Below are 21604 nucleotides of genomic sequence, written 5' to 3'. Positions count from 1 at the left end.
TGGTTTGCCGTTGATTTGAGAGTTTCATTACCAGTCAAATTAGAAGTGGATAGGATAAGCGGTGAAATCAATGTAATTAAAAGTAAATTTCATACGATACCTCATTGGTTTGCCATTGATTCAAGAGTGCCTTCAACACCAGGGTTGTAACGACTCTGACATGTGCCTCTAGCATCTCAGGTTGATCTCTGATTGTCCTTTGCGTAACCTGCGACTCACAAGTAGTTGCAGAACGGCCGATTCGCACTGCTAGCACTAAACCAGTATGGTCCTTGCCCCTAAGTCTGCTTCCCCTTGAGGTAATGTTTTGTTATCTCTTTTCAGGACTTCTTCCACGAAGGGGAGTACATCTGCCGAGAAGGTTCCGCGGGTGATTCATTTTTCATCATCAATAAGGGAGAGGTAAGTCTTCTTGTCATCATGTGATAGAGTGGGTCGAAGTAAATACATCTTAAGCTCGCCCCATTTGCTGTCACTGGAAGTTACTGTTCCACCATCAGTGGATAAGACTTCTCTGTCAGTATTCGGAAATCGTGGCTTATCTCTAAAGTCAGCTCTATATACACTCACTAACTCATTGAGGAACTCATTCCCGCATTCATCTACTCTTCTACTTGGTACCACACATGAGGGATTCTTGGCGTAAACCTCGATCAACAAATCGCGAGTAGCTCTACACGCCTAGCACTGCAGCCCTAACTCCTCGAGGAAGTCATTTCCCTCAACTACACACGTCCCTAATAGGACCACCTCCTCCTAGCTAGCTAATGCCCTCGTTGTCCACTCTCCCCATATCGAATGTCGCATCCTGTCAGAAAAATCAATGCCCACCTCCGTAACTGATCATCCGGAATTGGTACTCAACAAGTGACCTGATGTCGTCTGCGTCTCGTGCTGTCGTCAGAATGATTTTAGTTGACATGATCAATTGTCTTTCTTGGAGTGTTCTATACTGCTTTACAGAATCATTCACCACTTTTTGCCAGTCAGCATTTTATAAAGCTTCCCGTCTTATTAGCTAATCAGAAGCCCGCCATCTTGCTTCACCGATGCAGTCATCAGTATTGAACCAATCAAAATGGTTAGTTACTTAAGACTTTTGGTATAAGATGATCCCAAGGAAGGTGATGTATTGTCACAAGAAATCTGCAATTCCTTGATCTTTATGTTGAGTTATAACTAGTGTATCATCTGTGATTGTTTCCCTGTTCCCCTTTCCTCTTATTGGTCCCCTTTTCCCAGTATAATGCGACCACGTAACTAACAACAACCATCTGTTGCAGAGGAAACACTTGCAAACAGAAATGCTCACAGACACTGCACCGGGTTGAATTGCTCCCGGGAAATCGCGCAGTAGCTATTCATCATTTGAAATGTAACAAGTTACCAGGTTTTCATTGCAATCATGTTTACATTGGCCTGCCATGGTGTTGAAACATATTTCAAAACAGATACAAGCAGATAAACACTGAAATGTGATCTTGTCTTCTAATGAATCACCAGAATCCTCAGAGTACTATAAGAGTATGACCTGAGGTTTCAACCTCTGACATTTGGTAATTTAAAAAATGATAGACGTGTTAACAACACGCCCAATCATATACAGAAGAAGATACCACCGATGTCACGACATAGACAAATTAAGATTATCATGATTACATGCACGGGTGGTTACCGGTAATAGGAAATTGAAGTGATGGGTTTGAAACCTCACGTCCGACAAAAAAAATTCTTCAGACGTCGCGAAAATCTTTTCTACGTTTCCTTTTAGTCTTTCGAGAAATGAAGAGGTTTTTGTTTGATCTAGACGAATACAACTGTACATAATGAGTGCATAAAAGGGCCATCTTGCTTTTTGGGTGAAATATCTTGATCCTGATTTTTGCCGAAATGCGTGTTAGAAAGAAAGAGTGATCTTAGTGCAAAGTTGCCGTTCACTCCGTAGCGTGACTTTCTTACCTTCCCCTCGCCCTCTCCATCAAGCGATCAGGAGTCCCTGTTTCCTACACGCTAATTAGGCTCTGTTGCCCTCCAGATAATTTCCCAGTTTGTCGCGAAGTCCCCTGATGACGCTGACCCCTGAAATCTCATTCGGAACTGCCGCAATCAGTGTGAATCTGTCCAAGGGGCACAGCATTTATCTTCTCTTATTGGGTTATTTAGAGATAAGGTGACATGTCTGTCTCATTCGACATAACTCAAGACCAGGTAGATCACTAGAGGTATTCTTCACGAGCGAGGCAATTTGATCAAGACCTGCTTATGGTGGGTTGTGCTGCAACACCTTAACCCCATTCCTTATGGCGAATTGCTTAACATTGGTTTTCCTGCTGTTGACCTTTTCCCTTTAGTTCGTTATTTGGTGCTTTGATCTTTATTCATCAGCGATAAATACAAGGAACACACCTCAGCTTGCACCCTTTGGATGTCCAAAAAAATTATTCTCAGCTTTAAGGATTTCACAGGACTATCGACAGCAACTCATAGCATTCATACGTATTATAGCTTTGCAAAGACGTTGACGAGACCTACCTTTACAAATCATTCCAATAGCCTTGTCACATGTTTTGTTGGCAGAGGATGAAAATGCCTATAGGCAAACAGTTTTTTCATCTTCTTTTGGCAGAGAGTAAAGGACTTTAACTTGCTGGTAATCACAATCTTTGACTAGTGCCTTCCCCAAGGCGACCGGTAAATTGACTGGACGCACCAAGTTTTTCCTCTACGTTTTTCTTTCACTCAAGGTGAATCTTGGACATCCCTTACGGGGCCCTGCTCATTTATGATCACAGAGCTGACCTTTTGAAGGAAGTTTCCGGGCTTAAGGGGAGATCGGATGATATCCGCTTGATACTCCCCGTAATTGATGTTTGACTGATCTTTGCGACACGTCGATACAACCCGCAAATTGATCACATAAATCATGTTGGTGTAGCATTAATGGTTACTGGTCAGTTAGAAATATCATTGGGGTGAGCGGAGGATGGCTGCTTTTTCTGCATTTGCTGATGACCAAATGATCAGTTCTATTCGGGGGCGTTACATTAACCAAAATGTTAATGTTTTTGGCTGTTCCCCTTATTTCAATGTTTCCATAAAATAGACCACTAGAGGGACCATGCCTTTTCGTGCACATCTAGTGCCTAAGGTTAAGATGCACACGGAATGCGGAGTAGCATCCTTCACCGTTTCCCAAGCACACGAACACACCTTTTTATAAAGCGGATATTTCTACCGGATGGATTTACTTCCAATCGAATGACGTCCACTAGAATCGGCAAACACATTTCCCAACCCAACACCTTTTTAAATATAGCCATCGGTCCATTTCTACCCAACGAATCCAATGTATTTGATACGTAGTGCGGGCAAATGGCGAATAGTAACGTTATTTCCATTGATTCTCCTCGGAATGAAATTGAATTTCAGCCGAGCAGACAAGGTTGATCAAATTTCGTCCGCTGTATCCCGCCTTCAGGCCATCTTTTGGACCATGATTTTGAACAACTTTATTTGTCTGTAGTAGCCTTGAGATGAAGCCGAAGGTCGGTCAGGCGATTGATGAGATTTCATATTGAAATGCGTTCAATTTCGAAAATCGATACCGGTCAGATTTTAGATTTAGGGTGTGAATAGGTTTCACGTTAGTCCGTCGTACTGTTCATCCAGTTGGCTTCCGCCAATCACATGATGTCGCCTACGACAATCAAAGCGCCTGCTAAAATTGGCGGTTTACAGTTTAAAATATTGTTTTTTTTCTTTAGGTGAAGGTTACACAGCTTGTACAGGGTAAAGATCAACCGCAGCTTATTCGAATGTTAATGCGAGGCGATTACTTTGGAGAGAAGGCGTTGCTGAGGTATGTTGGTGAAAGATGACTTCAGCGATCCACAGCGAAAACAATCAAACAATGTAACGTTGGTTTCATCAAAGGGTTTCGAAACCGTGACCAACAGCCTTAGAGTAACCGGTCACACAGATATTAATGAAATACAATTATCATTATGAATAATCATGAGTTTGCAAGTTCTCATCTAACGAACTACCAAGTTGAAAACAGATAACTTCTCAAAGAAATTCTGTGCTATCTCAGGTCTGACATTTATGTAGATCTACGGTACGTATTCGTAATCCGTAGCAGATGCAAGCCCCTCTCCTACACTATTTCTTGGACCCAAATGTGTTCAAAACGTCCTCTAATGGTAATTCACTAAAGTCTCAAAATATGAACCTTTTCTTACCACCTAACTTCTATTTTGCTTTAAAGTGTGTTTCATCTTGCAGCGAGGATAAAAGAACAGCAAATGTGATAGCCATTGCGCCTGGTGTGGAGTGTCTCACCGTGGATCGAGAGTAAGTTAAAATTTCTATAGCTTTGCCCTCATCTTTTCCAGTACACTCATTTGCCCTTGCCGCTTTTGGCCTATCGACACCATGAAAGGTCTTTCGTGGGGGTCGATGTTACCAGGATTTGTCCTGATAATCATTTGACAATACGAAGTGAGGCCTATAGGTGGGAGCGGGCATTGTTTAAAGACAATAGACCGTGTATTGGGCTGGGCCTGAATTCCTTTAATTGCTTGGTAAGGGTAAAAAGTATGCGTCTTTCTCCCTGCACATAACACACATAGTCACAGCAGTAGTGCAAAGTAAAGCCGTTTCGAACCAAAATAGCTGCAAATATACGCGCATGTAAGACGCAGCCAGGTTTCCCCGATGTGAATATTAGGCAGGATCCGCATCTCCTACGAACGATGAACCACGAAGGCCAGTCTTATCGTCAAGTCATGTACTAAATTATTTACACGACACTATCCTCTTCAGTCTCTACGTAGGAGTCGAGAAAAAAGTCGTCGGTAAAAGTACAAACAACGTACTTTGTCGTTCGTGGCTATCAGATATTATTTATCTTTTCTTTGGCAACTTTTATCATACACCCGTGAAAATGGACTTTAAGAGCATAATGGTTTCGATCTGAACGCACAGGTACCGTAGAAGCTGTTAGTCGACCTGTAGTGATTAACTCACTTCGTTGACGGCGATCGATGCACTCCACGGCACTCAAGAATCACTGCATCGTGTCCCCTTCAATGAATTGACTCAAACCCAATACAAATGTTTACCCTTGCTATGGTTTGCCTTCCATTAAGTGATATTTCTCCAAGGGATCGTTTATTAGGTTTATCTTGGGCTTATGTGAACAAAGCGTAAATTAATAAAGCAAGGCGATCGCTTTAGTTACTCAGTGATAAATCTGAGATATTCATCACCAATTCCGAGTGGCGAGCAAGCATTCGTTTATCAGGACGACCATTTCGGTTAACCTTCCCCTTTTGGTGTGACATTATACCTCCTTTCCCTCAAGCTTACTCGATTGTATTGTGTGTTTTAGCTGTGAAGCTTTGCTCAGTCGTCTTTTGCCAAAAGCTAGTGTTAAACGATGTTCCACTGTTATTAAATGCACTTTGTCGATCTCTGACCATCCCGGAATCGTGACCACTTAGTCTCTCTTACTAATCAAACCAGAAAGATCAGATCAACTTCCAGTTGTTGGGGTCACGAGGATAGCTAAAAGAAGGCATACCTGGTACACATGCTATATTGTTGTAGCCCCAAGCGAAGTTCAAAGGGCGCCAATAAGCTGTGTTAAAACGGTATCTTCAGGACACCTGGTTCATTAAATTCTATCGAACTTCTCATTAACGTGCTTTATACGATAATCGTGTAACCTCCCTCACCGTCACTAGTCTACCAACGTGTGATTAGCTCGTCGAAATTCCGACAGCTACCGCAATTACTATCACTTAACGTAATTAGCCCAAGTGTGGGTAATTCATTTTCATAATCTAGATTAAATTGGATAAAGGGAGTAATGGCTGAAGGCATTAGTCTCACCGATTCACCATTGCGCTTATTGGCCGTTGCCAGTTTAAGCCCATCGACCGCTATGAAAGCCCTTTCGTGGGGTCGATGTTATCAAGATTTACCCTGGTAATCCTTTGGTTAGACCGTGGAACAATTGGACTTTAGGCCTAGGTGCGAGCGGGCTTTGTTTAAATACAATAGACTGAGTGTTTGGGTATAGGCTTGAATTCTTTTATAACTACGAGATAAGTGGGGAAATAACGTAATGACCATTCTGGCACAAACTGACCGGGAATGCCGCATGGCATTTCTGGGAGTCGACAGCAGAACAGGAAAACTCCTTAGCTGTTCTGTCATGTCTATGACTCAAGAAGATCAAAACAAGATCCACCTGGCTTGTGTATGTCAACATATGTGCATTTGTATAATCCTTAATCACAGGTAGAAAAATCAACTACATGTGCATTGAAACTTTAGATGACTGTTGCCTTTCCATGTTGCGACTGCTCCTATCAAACCTCAACTGGAGTCTCACTTCTCCCTTTCGTACTCACCTCACTCCATCCATTACAGCCCTGGGAAGACTGGTTGGCTCCATACGGCATTCGCGGTTAAACCGATATTATAGCGATAATGGAATTAATTTAGATATTCACAATCAATAATGTATCAAATTGAAGATATTTGCATAAAGTAATTATGTAAAAGGGAAGGCTCAGGATCAATTTTAAAAGAAAATAAACGCACAGCTTTTATCCATGTCGAATTCCATGTAGTATGAAAAAATTACATCATCAATTTTGTTGCTCCAGCGGGAATCTGAAATTAATTGCCATCCGAATCATTTTTGACTGGTTTTGTTTGCTCTTTTTTCAGTTCTTTCAATCATTTGATAGGAGATCTGAACGAATTCCGAGAAAAGGACTATGGAGACGAGGCGAGAGGGGCACAAAGGTTAGTTATAATTTGTTTTTATCTTTATACCAATCAGCCAATTGTATTGTCATTGCGTGTCTGACACGTACCTTTATTTCCTTTTTCCTAGGAGCAGCGAAACGACACGATATTCGTATTACCTTTTACATTTACAGCTCGTGATGGAATACAAATTTCTTTAGCATATCTGTTTTGAAGAATCGATTCGACCGTAAAGCAATTTGTTAGATTCAAGAAATACTAACCTGTCAGCAAATAACAGTAATATTTTCGGAGCCCGAGATGTTCTACACATTCTAGGTACTGCAACAATATAAGAAAAAAGACCAACTCGGTATGTTCCACTCCTTATTAATATCATAAAGGTTGGTTGCCAAAGCTCATAATTCGTTCATAATTGGTCATAATTGTTATATTTCTAGTTCAATCAGCTGCAGGAAAACCCACGCATATACAAAATGTACTTTATCTTTCTGCCTTTATGATCACCAGAGCCGAAAACAACATCGCTTCAGAAGCGTTTGCTTTTAGACCTCGGCTCACCGAGCGCAAAAACATCATCGGCAATCGACTCGGGAAATGTACCTTTGTTACCTTAAATGGTCAGACGATATCTTGCCGCCAAGTAAGACAAAGCTCAACCTAATCCCTCCAAGACAATTCCTATTTTATATCCCATTGCTAACAAAAACAAATAATATCCGATACAGAAGAACAATAGAATATCATCAGGTCCTCTATTGATTCCCACGAAACCTTAGCTTTTTTGTTCCGCGCCGGTTATTGGAAAATATATTTACGCTCTGACATCAGCGGCGACCGATATCCTTTCGCTCTGGAGGATATCGTCCGTGTCCTTTAAAGTAAGACGTTATGTACCATGGTACGTCTTGAATCAATAAAACCATCGCTAGTTGATGATGCACCTGTTTGGAGAGTATACTTAAGCAGTATCCCCAGGCTCTGAGTGTCTTTGAAAGCAAAATATTTACGTCTGGATGATTCCTACTCAGAGGTTTCTCACTCGCTGTCTCGCGCGTAAACATCGGAAAGCCCTACGGGGAGGAACTAAGTCTAGGACAAAACTATTGCCTTAAACGGACATGCAGTAATGGTAATGTTAAGTGTTTAGCTGTCCGGCACCCAATCCTTTAACGATGTCGAAAGCGTTACTGTAGCTCACTTGTTGGTCAAATTTCCAAGAGTAACGAGCAGCCAATGAAAAAATAAACCAACTAGTCTCATGCGATGCAACCTCGATCAGACTAAGAACATAGGGGCTATACCTGTTTTGGCTTGCTTGTGCTTTCGAAAATAAAGTGCTCATCCTCTATTAAGTCTAGAACAATTAGTTTTACTGGTCACTATTGAATTTCTGAGTCAAACCACTGAATAACCAGGGCTTCCTTCCAATTTATGATGGTTAAATTCAATTCTATACGAAACCTCATTTCGTTGGTAATCCGTAACTGAATGCACAAGCCAGAGTCCACTTCAAGCCAACAAGAAATTCGCTTACTGTACATATTGGTGTGCATTTCCTGATGCCAAAGTACAAGCGATTTCGGCCTTCCAAGAACTGATCATATCAAGTTCGTAATTGAATTTTATACTTTTCGTGATATCAACATTCTTGAGATCAGATTAAAGCCGATTTGAAATGGAAATTCGCATATTCAATTTCCTGCCTTTTACTAGCATAAGCGGTTTTGTTACGGACTTCCAGTCACTGTTGACACGACAGGAAGAATGAACAGTGCCCTCCAGTATAGCTTTCTTTTTCGACAAACCTTCCTCGAATATGAACGACATTCACCCCTTTAGCAGCAGTAGCTTGGCACTTGATGTTATAAGTTTTACATTTTGAAAGGAACAACCATAATTGAGTTACGCATGGTATATGACCAAGCGTTACACCTAACAATGATCTATGTATGTTTTACCCCAACCCATTATGTTTAATATGATTTGATAAGTTACTTTCTTCAAATTATTCCTTTCCCAGCAGAGGCCAGACTAAAAAGTGAGTATCTGTTAAACTGATCAGTGGTGGACTTAATATACTATCCTACCATGGGAATGGAGCGGCAAACTGCTAAACTATATAGCTGTCCAATATTGTTGGCTTAACGCTTTTATACAGCAAATTACTGGTATGAAATGTATTATCCCTGAGGTTTTACTTTCTTCTAACTTTCAACCTTCAGACCTTGCACGTTTGTGAACCTTTGGTGATGGCATCTGGGTCCTTTAGTTGATTATACTTTATATCCTTGCGTTAATGATAGATTTGGTTTCAGGTTTTCAAGAGTTTTGCCAAGAGCAGGAACTTTACCGAAGATCCCTAATCGCTACCAAAAGACAGTGAAGAATAGTCCATTGACGTTAGTAAACGATACTGCAACTGCACCGGCTTCCATTTCAATGTATATTGCATCTATATTTTATCATAATATCTTTTTCTGGTGTTCAGTAGTTGATAACCGCAGTGATACTTCTAACTCAGTAACCATCACGACAGTGTGTAGTTTATGCACAGTCTACATATTGAGCACGAAATATCATTAACCAAAGTTGAACCAAGCCGCCGATTCACACTGTGAGCTGCGGGTCCTTCCGCGAGGGTTCGCTCAGTTCTCTGGGCACAACCCGTTGGCCGTTTTTTATCATGAACTTGGCCACGGACAATTATTAGTATCGACCATGTGTATGTGCATTTCCTAACTATATCAAACAGGTGTCCTCTACATATCCGATCATCCATCACTGATCACCAATCAAATTACGATTGCCGCTCTAAGCGATAAATCGCCAAACAAACAATCGGATCCGCTCGAGATAATGAATTACTGGTTTGGCCCCTTGTCAGTCCAGGGTATTGTATCAGTTGGTGTCATTAGTTTTAGAGGCAATCAACTGAGCTTAATGAGAATTGCATATGGGGTTTGACCAGCTGTAAGGGACAATTACACTGTCTAGTTCGGTAGTGACCAAAATCTAGATAACAGAAACTGAACGTTTTCTGTAGTAACCAATAATGACCTTGTCAAGAAACAAAACTTATAGAGAGTGCTAACATTTGTGCGATGGGTACGACAATGATTTGGAGTAAAATAAAGATCCAGCAGGGCCCATCACTCAAAATCGAAACCACTCTCAGAATTATCTTTTTCCTTTATCTGGTTTTTTTCGTTGCGGGTGATTAAAAGGCTAATAATTGTGATAAATGGCCACGCAATGACGTCTTCGAGACGTATTATGGTTACTGGGCACTCTCGCAGTGAGCCTGGTAATCCCGCGCGAGTATCGGGGATGACAAATTCTTGTCTCAGGAAACGTAACTAAACGGAAACACTTGTTTTTAACGGCAGCCTAATTGAGAGTTGTCACATTCTGTCGAATGGCGTATAATTTATTGATAATTAGTATAATTATTGTTTTTAAATTTACCTCAGTTAATTTGGGAATTGCATGGTGGAAGTGACATCATGATTATGACTATTCAGAATTTATCGAAATAGTTTGTGAGAAGGAATGGCTTTCTAGTTGCGTAAGAAATGTGTGCGGTTGTAAAATAAAATACATATATGGCGATTTCCGCTGAGGAAAATTCTCATTTAGCACTGGCACAGACAGCTACGGTGGCTGGGAAAGGACATCACATGATTTTTTTTTCAACATGAACATTTTTTTTCAGGAACAGAAAAAAAACCTTTCATGTTGAAAAAAGAAATCATGTGATGTCCTTTCCCAGCCACCGTAGACAGCCGCATACAAAACTGAGTTATTCAACAAACTATTTTGTGATATTTTCTGGTGAAATTCAAGGATGGCCGTATGAGCAACATGCGCCGTCGGTCTCATGATGGCTAAGGAATAACATTAATATTCAATCAGAGATGCTTTGATGTTCCCTCAAGCAAAGTGCAGTCGCAGCTGCCAGAGAATTTTAGATGGGAAACCATTCGAATTTGTTCAAAGATGATATAAAAGCAATTGCAGATAGGGAGAACCCTTTTTCTTCGAAAAAAGGAACCTTAATGCTGAAAGTATCTAGCACGCTCAACGTATCTGGTATAGCGTGCGGAACCAATCTCAAATATTAGCCCGGAAATTGCGTTTTTGTGACATTAGGGGTAATATGTACATTTATGTGCTTGGGGATCGGGGTAAGACTAGTGCCGCGAAAACGGGAAAGTGTACTGTTACGTACACCTAATTACTATTCCCTGTCATTTATCCACAGAAATTCGGACATCTCTTCTCTCTAATCATAGTCCTGTAGCTGATTCACTTTTTCTTCATATAGGTGATGGAGCGATATCACTTTCAGCTTACATGCGTGACCACCATAACAAGCTTTATGTCTAGACCAACGAGTTAATTAATTTTTCACTCAATCTCTACTGCTTTTCTACAGAAACGTCATATTCTCCCTGTGGTGGGATCTCATTTCGGGTGTTGCTAGCACTGTTCTTAACCTAAGCACATTTGACATTTCTTTACAGGCTTAAGAAGAAAAACTACAACACTTTGCTGAAAACCTTAACAAATTCACGTTTAAACAAGTATAGAATCGGTAGCAAAGAGTCTAAGTATGTTCTTTGATTTGCACAGTAGAAATGAACTGTTTGAGGCATTTGCGAATGAGATCTGGCTTCTATAACAGCATCTCGCTTTACGGCCAGTGGCATCTTTCTTCTGATTGCTTTACATTAACTCGTATGATGCGAAAAAGCGACATCGATATCGCTGTGTAAATATACTTGTCAATGTATGTATTGTCCGATTTTAATAACTACTGACGTCCATGGTCGAATGCTAACACAGTTTCTAACGCATTCTTTCTGGAAGCAATGATATTAAAAACCAGGAGTCGATAATATTTGTATTGTGACACAGATTAGTAAACTTCTAATATAACATTGGCACGGAGCATACCTTTATAATGCATGGCGTGTACGAATCTTGCTTTGGCGTCATCACATGAATTTTGCGGCCGTAAGGAAGCATGCTTCTGGAAGATACGGCTTTCTTCAACTACTGTATCAAGAACTTATTTTGTAATAAATAATGAAATTTCTTGAAAAGTAAGAATTTTTGGGGACATTTCTTTGATCTTCCTACTCTTTGTGAAATTTTAGGGTTGGCAGCAATGGATATCAATGCTTGGTATAAATGGTCTAAACTGATTAACTCCACCAGGTAGAATATACATAATCATAATTGCACCATAGATTACTAATCAATTAACTCTCTCATTATTTTCAGCTTCCCTCTCTTTTCCGAATCCGTCTTACCCAGTGTCGCTATATTTGGTGAAAGTATCTTGCCCAATGGGTATGCCGTTTCCTTCAATAACCCATTAACGTCTACATCTATCTCACAGAATGGTCCAATGTCAACACTCGTCAATACTATTTTAGGTCACAACTGGGAAATGATCGCAAGCGTTTTGATTTAGCTATCAGAACTGGAATCGGAACGAAACTCATTCATTCCTAACCAGGCGAAAATACACCAGTCGATGAGAAATGCACAGTGTTTACATTAACGTTCAATTTGTTCCTCGAAGTTTCTCGCCCGTTAGGTCCCAGAAATACATGAACAAAAATATGCGGTGTAATTTATTTCTCTGTTTAATTCCAATTCAATATTGAATCGCATTTTTCTCAAAATAACAAATAACACAATATAGATATATCACATTTTGGAACCGAGTCGTCCCCCTGATTTCCTTCTCTCTGCTTGGCATGGTCTTAAAGGGATTGCATTCTATTTTCCGGCATGGTAAAGGATGCGCTTTCTTAACACACGTTGCTGCTAATCCTTTTTGAAAGATCTGTCGAATGATGATTTAATCAGCCTTGTGTGCTTTGTTTATTAAATGCTCACCATCTTACTGTTGCGTTAAGTTCTGGGGAGTTTCTAAAATTAGACCAAATGAGGGTTCTTTGATCACTAGGAGGCTTTTTCCGACTTCTTAACTAGTTCTCTAACTTTTCCTGATTTATCCGACAAAAGTCCGACTTTTCCCTGTAAGGTCGGATTTCTAAAAAAACCTGTTAAAAATACCAGGTCTTCAAAAATAGGGTAACAAACATCAAGCCTATGTTGAATGTGTTAAAGAGGTGTGAGCACACATAGTGACCCTAAAGAGTGAATACTACTTCACTCACTCAACTGGGTCACCCGATTAACCTCATTCAACATAGGCCTTTGATCTTTAATGCCCTATTTTGGGAAGCCCTAGTATTTTTCACAAGTTTTCGAGAAAAACGACCTTTCATCGAAAAGTCGGACAATGTCAGACTTTCGTCGGATAAATCAGGAAAAAGTTAGAGAAACCGTTAAGAAGTCGGAAAAAACCTCCTACCTGTGTAAAAAAGTTTATTCTCAGAAATGGATGTTTTCATTTGACGTTTGATTCCTGGAACTACGTCGAAACAAAATTGATGAACACCAAATGTCAAAACTTTAAAATGCTATAGCCTTAAAAGTTGCATCGCTAGCATTCAAAAGAAATATAGTATGTTGCTCGGTATCTTAAATCCTGGAGTTTGATTGAAGATAGGAAATAAAGAAATATGAACTTTGTAAAATAATACTTTGAAGCATGGTTTGACAGATAACGTTTTTGACATATCCAGGGATGACTGTATCGTCTTACATGTCATCTCCAGTTTCTTTTTAAAAACCAGTATCAAATGAATAAACGTGTATGCAACAATGTATTAAATGTTTGAATGGCTTAAAGTATGACGTATATTTTCAAAGCTTATGTAATATGGGCTAATTTTACACCAAAGTCACTTCAATAGGACCATCTGCATACATTTGTACATGCCTATGTTTTGAAAGTACATGTACCAACATTTTCGTAAGAAGTGTACAGTTTAAGTTGTTTACATGTACGTGAAACATACTGTGCATGTGGGCACTCATTTAAGCCTGACGAGGGCTTCTAAACCATTATGCCTGATGTTCCTTTGGTTAATAAAATCCCTCGGCCAAAAGTATAATATACTTCGAGATAAACAGATCCTGCTATTACACAACTGGTTTTTCACAGGGGAATAAAGAGTTTTCTAGCTTTGATTACTGACGCATGTTAAATGCACGTTTCCTTGTTCTTTCAGAGCCAGTTCAAGCTCAGGCTCCGAAGCGCAGGCTTCACCAAGCAAAGAAGCCTTTGATAGTGAATTTGCATTTGTTAAACTAGAAGACCTCGATGTAGTAGCTACGCTTGGTATGGGTGGCTTTGGTAGAGTGGAACTGGTAAGTATAGAAACAAAATCAGAAAAGGACATTTTAATCATTCTCAAGTTGGCAATGCTCAGTACTGCTGTCGTCTGCCGTCGAAGGCCAGACTCGAGACGACGAAGAGCATTTCACTGAATCGCCCCCTTCGTCTTCTCAATCTATTTTACCAGCAGCATTGATTTACCTTGGGTGTTATTTCATACAGAGTTTTGAATTCATCTGAAGATAGCGCAGATAATTCATACCGATATATCCAATAACTGATAGAACATCCTCGTTAATCATCCAGATTTGAAAATGAATCGCGTTTCAAAGGCTTGGGTTTGATATATTTGACATGTTATGTTTGTGATTGAGGTTTATTCACTTCCAAGGGAAGGGTGGGATGGTTATGTGCACTTTGAAATAGCAGTGCATTAAGTGCTAATGTGGATAGGCTTGAAATCTAAAATGAAAATACTTTCAAAAAGTACTTGGTTTGACACATTTCTTAGCCGTTCTCTCTGGTGCGGTGTATCAACTTGTGTCCAAGGAATGCACGCCACACCCGGATGGCATGTCCGTTAGTTGATATATGGACAGAATTCTCAATGTTGCTATATCCTGACCAAAAATTAAAAAATCTATCATCGGGCTTTGGCTAGACGCAAGGGCCCAAAGCGCCGCGTAGCGGCAAAAAAGCGAAGCTGGCGAAACATTTATAACGGGTCACCGTCACTTATTATTGGACTTATAGCGCATTTACGGGGTTGCAACTATTTTGCTTTATAGTGTCACCAGGAAAGAAAAGCATGCGACCTAACGCCGATCTATTTGTATAAAGTGATAATTGGAAGGTATATAGTAGGAAATATCAATAAAATAATCATTCCATGTCGTCTTTTGAGAGCATTTTTGATTGTAAAAAATATATGTGTACGTCACCGGAGTCTCTGCAATGACAATTTTATCACAGCAGTCTCGCGCAAGTAGAAGTTCTTTACCTATTAGTTCTTCACTTATTAGTCTCAATGTCTGGCGCAAAGCCAGACGTTTTCCATTACGATTTCACTACGATGTTTGACAAGAAGGAGCAGTGCGCGAGATATGCTAATGAGCAGATTTCCCTCGCTTGAGTTTCGGAAGAATGTTCCATATCGCGCTAAGCTGACCACTGCTGACCATGACAGGCGTGCATTGGACTGGTACAGGTTGGAACTGAACATTGAATATGCTGGTGGTGACACTTTCTGATGAGAAGTTGGTCGTGACTGATGCAGTATCCTTGGACTTGTCCACAGCATCGTTCAATCATTGCTCTCTGAGCTGCCTTGATTCTGTACTTACCCAAATACTGAGACCAAATGCCTGTTGACTGTGCTTTAAGAGAGACTGGCGCCATGCCTAGTCTCTCTTAAAGCACAGTCAACAGACACCAACCCCCTCAGACTCAGAAACCACAAACGCCCAACCCTTCCTGCTACCTTAATACTTCTGGGTAACTTTTTGAAGGGAAAGCGATCCTTTTTACACTGTAAAATCAAAGTAATTTCTCTTTGTAAGTCTTTCCCCTTCGTCTGTTTCATTTCAACGAGTATATTCGTTCTCATTCCAGATACAACTCATAACAGACCGAAGTAAAACGTTTGCCTTGAAGTGCCTGAAGAAGAAACATATAGTAGAAACTAGACAACAGGAGCATATCTACTCCGAGAAGAAAATCATGATGGAATCAAGGTGTCCGTTTATATGTCGGTGAGTGACAGTAGCCTCCCGTGCTACCCCGGTATCAGATTCATTGATGAAGTCGTCCCGTGCCTGCCAACTCAGGTCGCCACTGCTAGGGCTAACGTTGTCTTCAACAACCCAGCCCAGCAGTATCATCTTACTACAAGAAATTGTAAATGCGTTTGTCTCCGGCGTATTTGAATTAGTGAATGATTCTCGTGTTTGCCTTTCTTTGCAGGTTATTTAGGACTTTCAGGGATACGAAATACGTCTACATGTTGATGGAGGTGTGTTTAGGTGGTGAATTGTGGACGATACTCAGAGATAGGTATACGTTGTTCCTTATTTTGGTTGGCTTATGTGTTTCCTCAAATTAAGTGCAATAGAATTTCATCGAAATATAAGTGTTGGCAAAAATCTATAGATTTTTGGTGTCGGCTAATTAGATTGTTATATCCTACATGTTGCAATGTTAGGCTATGCCACCCGTTTCAGCTTCCCCTGCTTATCAAAGAGCTGTTCTGCAAGTAGGCCATTGTCAATTGTCGTTACGCTACCAAAGGTCTGCTACGTAACATGACTCAGCAGATTAGGTTGAATTTTCGATCAATAATCAATCAAATAACTATTCATTTAGCTATCAGCAAAATGGCATAATCTACATCGATTAACAAGGATTCCCATGTATAATAGTTAAATCTGGTAATAACGAGACGATTTTTAATTTCAGGGGTAATTTTGATGACAACACTGCCCGATTCGCTGTAGCATGTGTGATAGAAGCATTCCAATACCTACACGGCCGAGGTATCATCTATCGGGATCTCAAGCCAGAAAATTTACTCTTAGACAATACTGGCTATATCAAACTGGTAAGTATAAACAGCAGTCATCCGCCTCAGTCCGTAAAACGCCATCGTATTTCTACCTATCTTGGAACCTTCTTTCCCCATATTTCAGTGTTTCCACATCCTGAGGAAATCCGGGGTTAATGTTCGCTTCTCCTGATTTCCTCAGGATGGTGTTTCCGTACAATAGGGAGTTAGCGAGACCACTCATGGAGGGAAATAAAACTTCCGGGGTCCATATGATATTGTCATGGAGTACCGAATTATACTTTCTTGCCATTGTTTTTTCCAGGTGGACTTCGGCTTTGCAAAGAAAATTGGCATTGGTAGAAAAACTTGGACATTCTGTGGTACCCCCGAGTACGTGGCTCCCGAGATCATATTGAACAAGGGTCACGATCACGCTGCTGATTACTGGTCGTTAGGCATCCTCATGTTTGAATTGCTTACTGGCAGGTCAGTTTCCTTCATTATTTTATTTGCGGGTTATGAAATTCCTTTTGATTTGGTTCTCCTAATGAAAACAGTTTTTTCTCGCAACTTTCGTGGTTAACCGTTCTACACAGGTGGCATTCCCTGTTCATCGCTCGCTTAAGAATTGCTAAGCGTCTTAGGAGGGTGGGTGAACATACTTAGACATCGATGTAGCTTACTTGAAATCGGTTGTGGTTGCGGTCGATCATATATATCATCGAAATCATTCATGCGCTTGGTACCCGGTACCCGGTGTACAATACCGATACACTAGTACCATTCTTTGCTGCTTAACTCCCACTCGCGCGCCACTTCTGACAAGGTGCAAAGACGACAATCTGTCTAAAATACCCTAGCATGATGCGATAACATTATAGACATTCATCATGTTTTAGAGAAGTACACTGCATTGTCTCAGTTGACAGCAGTAATCACACTTATTTCGTTCTTCAAATTCCAGCCCACCGTTCTCGGGCACAGACCCAATGAAAACATACAATATCATCTTGAAAGGAATAGACGTGATCGAATTCCCAAAGAAGATCAGCAGAAACGCCCACGCCCTCATCAAAAAGCTGTGCCGGGATAATCCCACTGAGAGATTAGGTTACTCCAAGAATGGGATAATGGACATTAAGAAGCACAAGTGGTTCCAAGGCTTCGACTGGGATGGATTAGCCAACACGACAATTGTCCCCCCTATTACACCAAAGGTAGGCGAAATGTCTGCCATAGCACGCGACTGGTAATCCTGAACTGAGGGCATAATTACTTACTTCAAAAACACAGATACAGTTGTATCAGCTTTTCTAGTCTTCTTTTCAGGGTTTGATATAAACACCTCTCTGAATGCAATGCAAATCGTCCCAACTGTCTTCGTCCTCCAGTAAGCTATTCCCGTAATTCCTTTCATTTCTCTTTTATGTTTACAGGTTAAGGGACCAACAGATTTCAGCAACTTCGACAGCTATCCAAAAGACATGGACATTCCACCTGATGAGACGTCAGGGTGGGATGAAGAATTCTAGACATGCAACATTTGCAAATTTTCTACTGTGTGATACTTCGAGGGTCTTATGCAGAATGGTGCTAAGTGCAGTTTATAAATTACCCCCTTAAAACAGTTTTTTTCCTCATTATTCCTATGCGACTAAGGCGGATGAGGACAGTCACGTGGAAATATTTGGCTTGATGCTCCAGTTCGACTTAGTATCAACCTTTAATGCTTAAGAAAAGTGCACGCGCCTCCAGCGTAGAACCCTTGACAACTTTCCTCAACTGAATCCCTTGGTTATCTCTGTCGGGCCGCCGACATGAAAAGACGGCAAGGTCTTTGGCTGGTGCAATAACCATGAGTTTTAAATTGCCAGTCTATTGCTCTGATCATGCTCGCCTCTGGGCAATTTGCAATACTTGTAATTTATGAAATATAAACTTTAGGTCTCTATGATGCTTTTCAATCAATGAATTCAGTTGAAACTCTCCCTTTACTCTGTTTATTATGTTATGTAAACTACTGTGCCTTGGTCACAAGTGGCGTGGCTTGTGTGCTGCAGTGAAACAGTGACTGTGTGTGATGTGTCTGTGAATGTATGTTGCACATGTCTCTTCCGAGTAATTGTAAATGTCACTGAGAGTCCAACTCTTCACAGCTAGTTATGAACATAACAATGTCCTTCGTGCTAAATCCAGTCCAAGTTGTAACATTTAGGCTGCAGATGCAAACGATGAAGACGACGGGATGCGTCAGTTCTGTTTTTCGGGGGTCGAAGTGACGTACTTCCTGCAGAAGTCTACCACCGCAGTCAACGTGAGTTCTTGCCGAATGATCATCTCAAAAATTAATCACTCCAGCGTACGAATGAGGGCCATGAAATTCTCGTACTACTTTACAATGATGATGCTGGAATCGAACTAGATGGACTCCTTTCTGTGCCGAAATGTCATGATTGGACTGACAACTCCCTATCGCAATCACATCGTAAAGAAATCATGGTGGATTCCCAGCTTGATATCAAAGTAAGGGGCCTAAACCCTTGTTATTCTGACGTGAGATGAATCCTGTTGTTTGTGATGATTGTTGGGTCAGTGGTTGGTAAAACTCGTAGTTAGGCATATCAGGGAAAGCCGGATTGGGAACATTAGGCATTGAGAGCGAAAATCACAAATCGGCTTTGTTGGTTGGCGATGGAGGGTGCGTTTTTTCATGTGATTTTCGACCTCTTCGCCAAGATATTCGATGGTGTTCAGGGTGCTATACTGTTCATATGATGTTTGCTGCTGTGTAGCTAGAAACGAGTGTAGTTAATATGCCAACTTACAGTTCGCGTCATTTTCTATCCTTCTAATTTTGGATTTGCCCGGCTGTTTTGCTCAGCAATGTTATCAGTGTCGGCCACCTAAGGGTGCAGAATCCATGCGGAATCAATCAGACTCTGTGGCTGTGTATATACAAAACTCGAGTTGTTGGCCAACCTTTCCCACCTACAAGCTTTATTTTCTTCCGGTGAAGTGACTCCCGGAGTGATGACTGGGACGGGTCATATTTTGTTCTCTCGCGGTTACAATTTTTTGTGGCTGGTCTATCAATCTCCTTTGGCATGCAATGGGGTTTTCGCTTCTGACTGACGATCGTCTTGGTACGTACAAGTACAGTATTTGGCGAAATACGTACTTTTTACTTAATCTATTAAGAAGATTTGGGCCAGTCCTATTATTACGTAAGACTTGTTCTGTCGGCAGTGACGTGGGACTTTATGCAAATGACTGTGCTTCGATATGTTCCCACCAATTCGACGGTGGTGTGCATACATCAAGGGAAGAGGTCATCGAATTCGAAAACGAAAAGGTGGAGATAGGCATTCAGGCAAAGATAATTCTTGTAACAGGAACTGCTGTGATTCTGAAATGTTTTCCGAAGGAACAATAATTTGATCGGGAGGGAAACGCATAACAGTTTTAAACAATTTGCCTTTGGTATGAGCGATATCCGCGTGTCGTATTCATGTAGCTGGGTTTCGTTATTGGGAAACTAGAATTTGATTTGTTGCTTGGTCTTTGAAATACGTACGTCGTTATGCTTGCGAGACGTCCCTATTTGTGAAGTCGCAACTCATTTCTCACAGTAACTTAACTTTCTCAGTTGTTGCGTTAAATCGTTGTTAAATCGTTTATTTGTTTCTATGGCGACATAGTTTATTGTAAATACATATAGATGCAAAGAATATATTTATAAAAATCATTTTTTGTTTTGAGACGTCCCCTTTTGGGTGATCATTGTCACTAACATGTCTACATACTGTATAGTGATCATTTAGACTTCTCCAATTACAATGAACATGTATAACGGACACTGGCAAGCTGTCCTGTTCCTCTTTTGCCCTCGCGCACACCGTTTTACTGATGGGAACATGACGATGGATGTTCGACATCTTATTTTGAATACTTGAAGTTGGGTTTTTTCAGTCACAATGATGCAGGAGTTCTAAACAATATATCAGAACTACAAGAGAATTTTTTCAAAACGTCACCAGTTATGACCCATGCAGGGAAGGAAAAATAATCACTCTACAGTTGTATCCATGTTTCATGTCTTCATTCACTGTATCAAACTAATGCATAATCATGTAATCATGTTATCATCTTGACTTATTAAGGGAATGCTGACGTCAGCATTTCAGTTAATTGACACAATCATGGCTTAAGTTAAGTTGTTGATGCTGACACTGACAGAAGTTCGAACGACAAGGAGACGAGCCAGTACGTATAGAACGAGAATTAATACTTGCCAAACCCCGTTATTGGCAACGCTAAGGTTCTTTGTTTTTGTATGAAACTGAAGGTACATCTCGCAGCCAGTACAAGAGACAATTTTATATTCTCACAGCCGTTGCTGCTCAGCCGCCCCTGCTCTGTGTGCTTTTTCCCATATAGAAAGTCCGGAATACTACTTTTTGACCATTCAGACATTAATGCATATGATATTACATGGCCATCCCAGTATATTAAATTCATCGTCATTTTAATCGTATCAACTTGTACAAAGACAAATATGAATATCAATTATGTAGTTCCATGTAGATTGTAAAGTCGAAGTTGGTTTGTATATTTTGTATCAAGTGGATTTATCAAAGAAACGAATAAAGTGATTGAAAAGTGAAAATGCTTGCTTTTTTTCTGTTTTCGAAGGAAAACCATCCTCCGTCCATTACATCTTGTTTGTCGCGGATGAATAATATTTCGAAACGCCCCATGGCGTCGTGGCCATGGCCAATCAGAAGTGATTTTTCCTGCCTCACCGGGACAGTCTCCTGCCTTGAACCAATTGTAAGGGAGCATTATGTACGACTTCCGGTCAGTTCAGCTTCTGGAAAATAGTGATTGGCTGAACATTAGAAATCAGTACCCCTGCGCTTGCCCAACGAAAAATAATTTGCATTATAGCATTATTCCGATAGACAGCCTAACCGGGATCGTTGTGGCTAGTTGAGTGGCATATTACAAGGCATATT

General features: G+C 40.6%; 1 protein-coding gene across 8 annotated transcripts in view; it reads left to right on the top strand.

Annotated features, from left to right (window-relative positions):
• Positions 1–21255, top strand: part of LOC135484525 (cGMP-dependent protein kinase 1-like) — a 97242-nt gene extending 75987 nt beyond the window's left edge. For 5 of the 8 annotated variants that reach the window (XM_064766116.1, XM_064766151.1, XM_064766142.1 and 2 more), the window contains 12 exons: positions 325–402; positions 3765–3859; positions 4285–4353; positions 6742–6819; positions 11310–11396; positions 13941–14079; positions 15659–15798; positions 16010–16099; positions 16502–16643; positions 16912–17075; positions 17554–17806; positions 18026–21255. In XM_064766116.1, coding sequence (XP_064622186.1) covers positions 325–402; positions 3765–3859; positions 4285–4353; positions 6742–6819; positions 11310–11396; positions 13941–14079; positions 15659–15798; positions 16010–16099; positions 16502–16643; positions 16912–17075; positions 17554–17806; positions 18026–18121 — 1431 coding nt within the window. In that variant the 3' untranslated portion in view covers positions 18122–21255. Of the gene's footprint in view, positions 1–324; positions 403–3764; positions 3860–4284; positions 4354–6741; positions 6820–8806; positions 8825–11309; positions 11397–13940; positions 14080–15658; positions 15799–16009; positions 16100–16501; positions 16644–16911; positions 17076–17553; positions 17807–18025 lie in introns of all 8 variants that reach the window. The other 3 variants (XM_064766159.1, XM_064766133.1, XM_064766125.1) reach the window with 2 other exon arrangements.
• The last annotated feature ends 349 nt before the right edge of the window (positions 21256–21604 follow it).

Source organism: Lineus longissimus, chromosome 1 (assembly GCF_910592395.1).
Source record: "Lineus longissimus chromosome 1, tnLinLong1.2, whole genome shotgun sequence".
Taxonomy (NCBI): domain Eukaryota; kingdom Metazoa; phylum Nemertea; class Pilidiophora; order Heteronemertea; family Lineidae; genus Lineus; species Lineus longissimus.
This window is presented reverse-complemented; position numbering and strand designations above follow the sequence as displayed.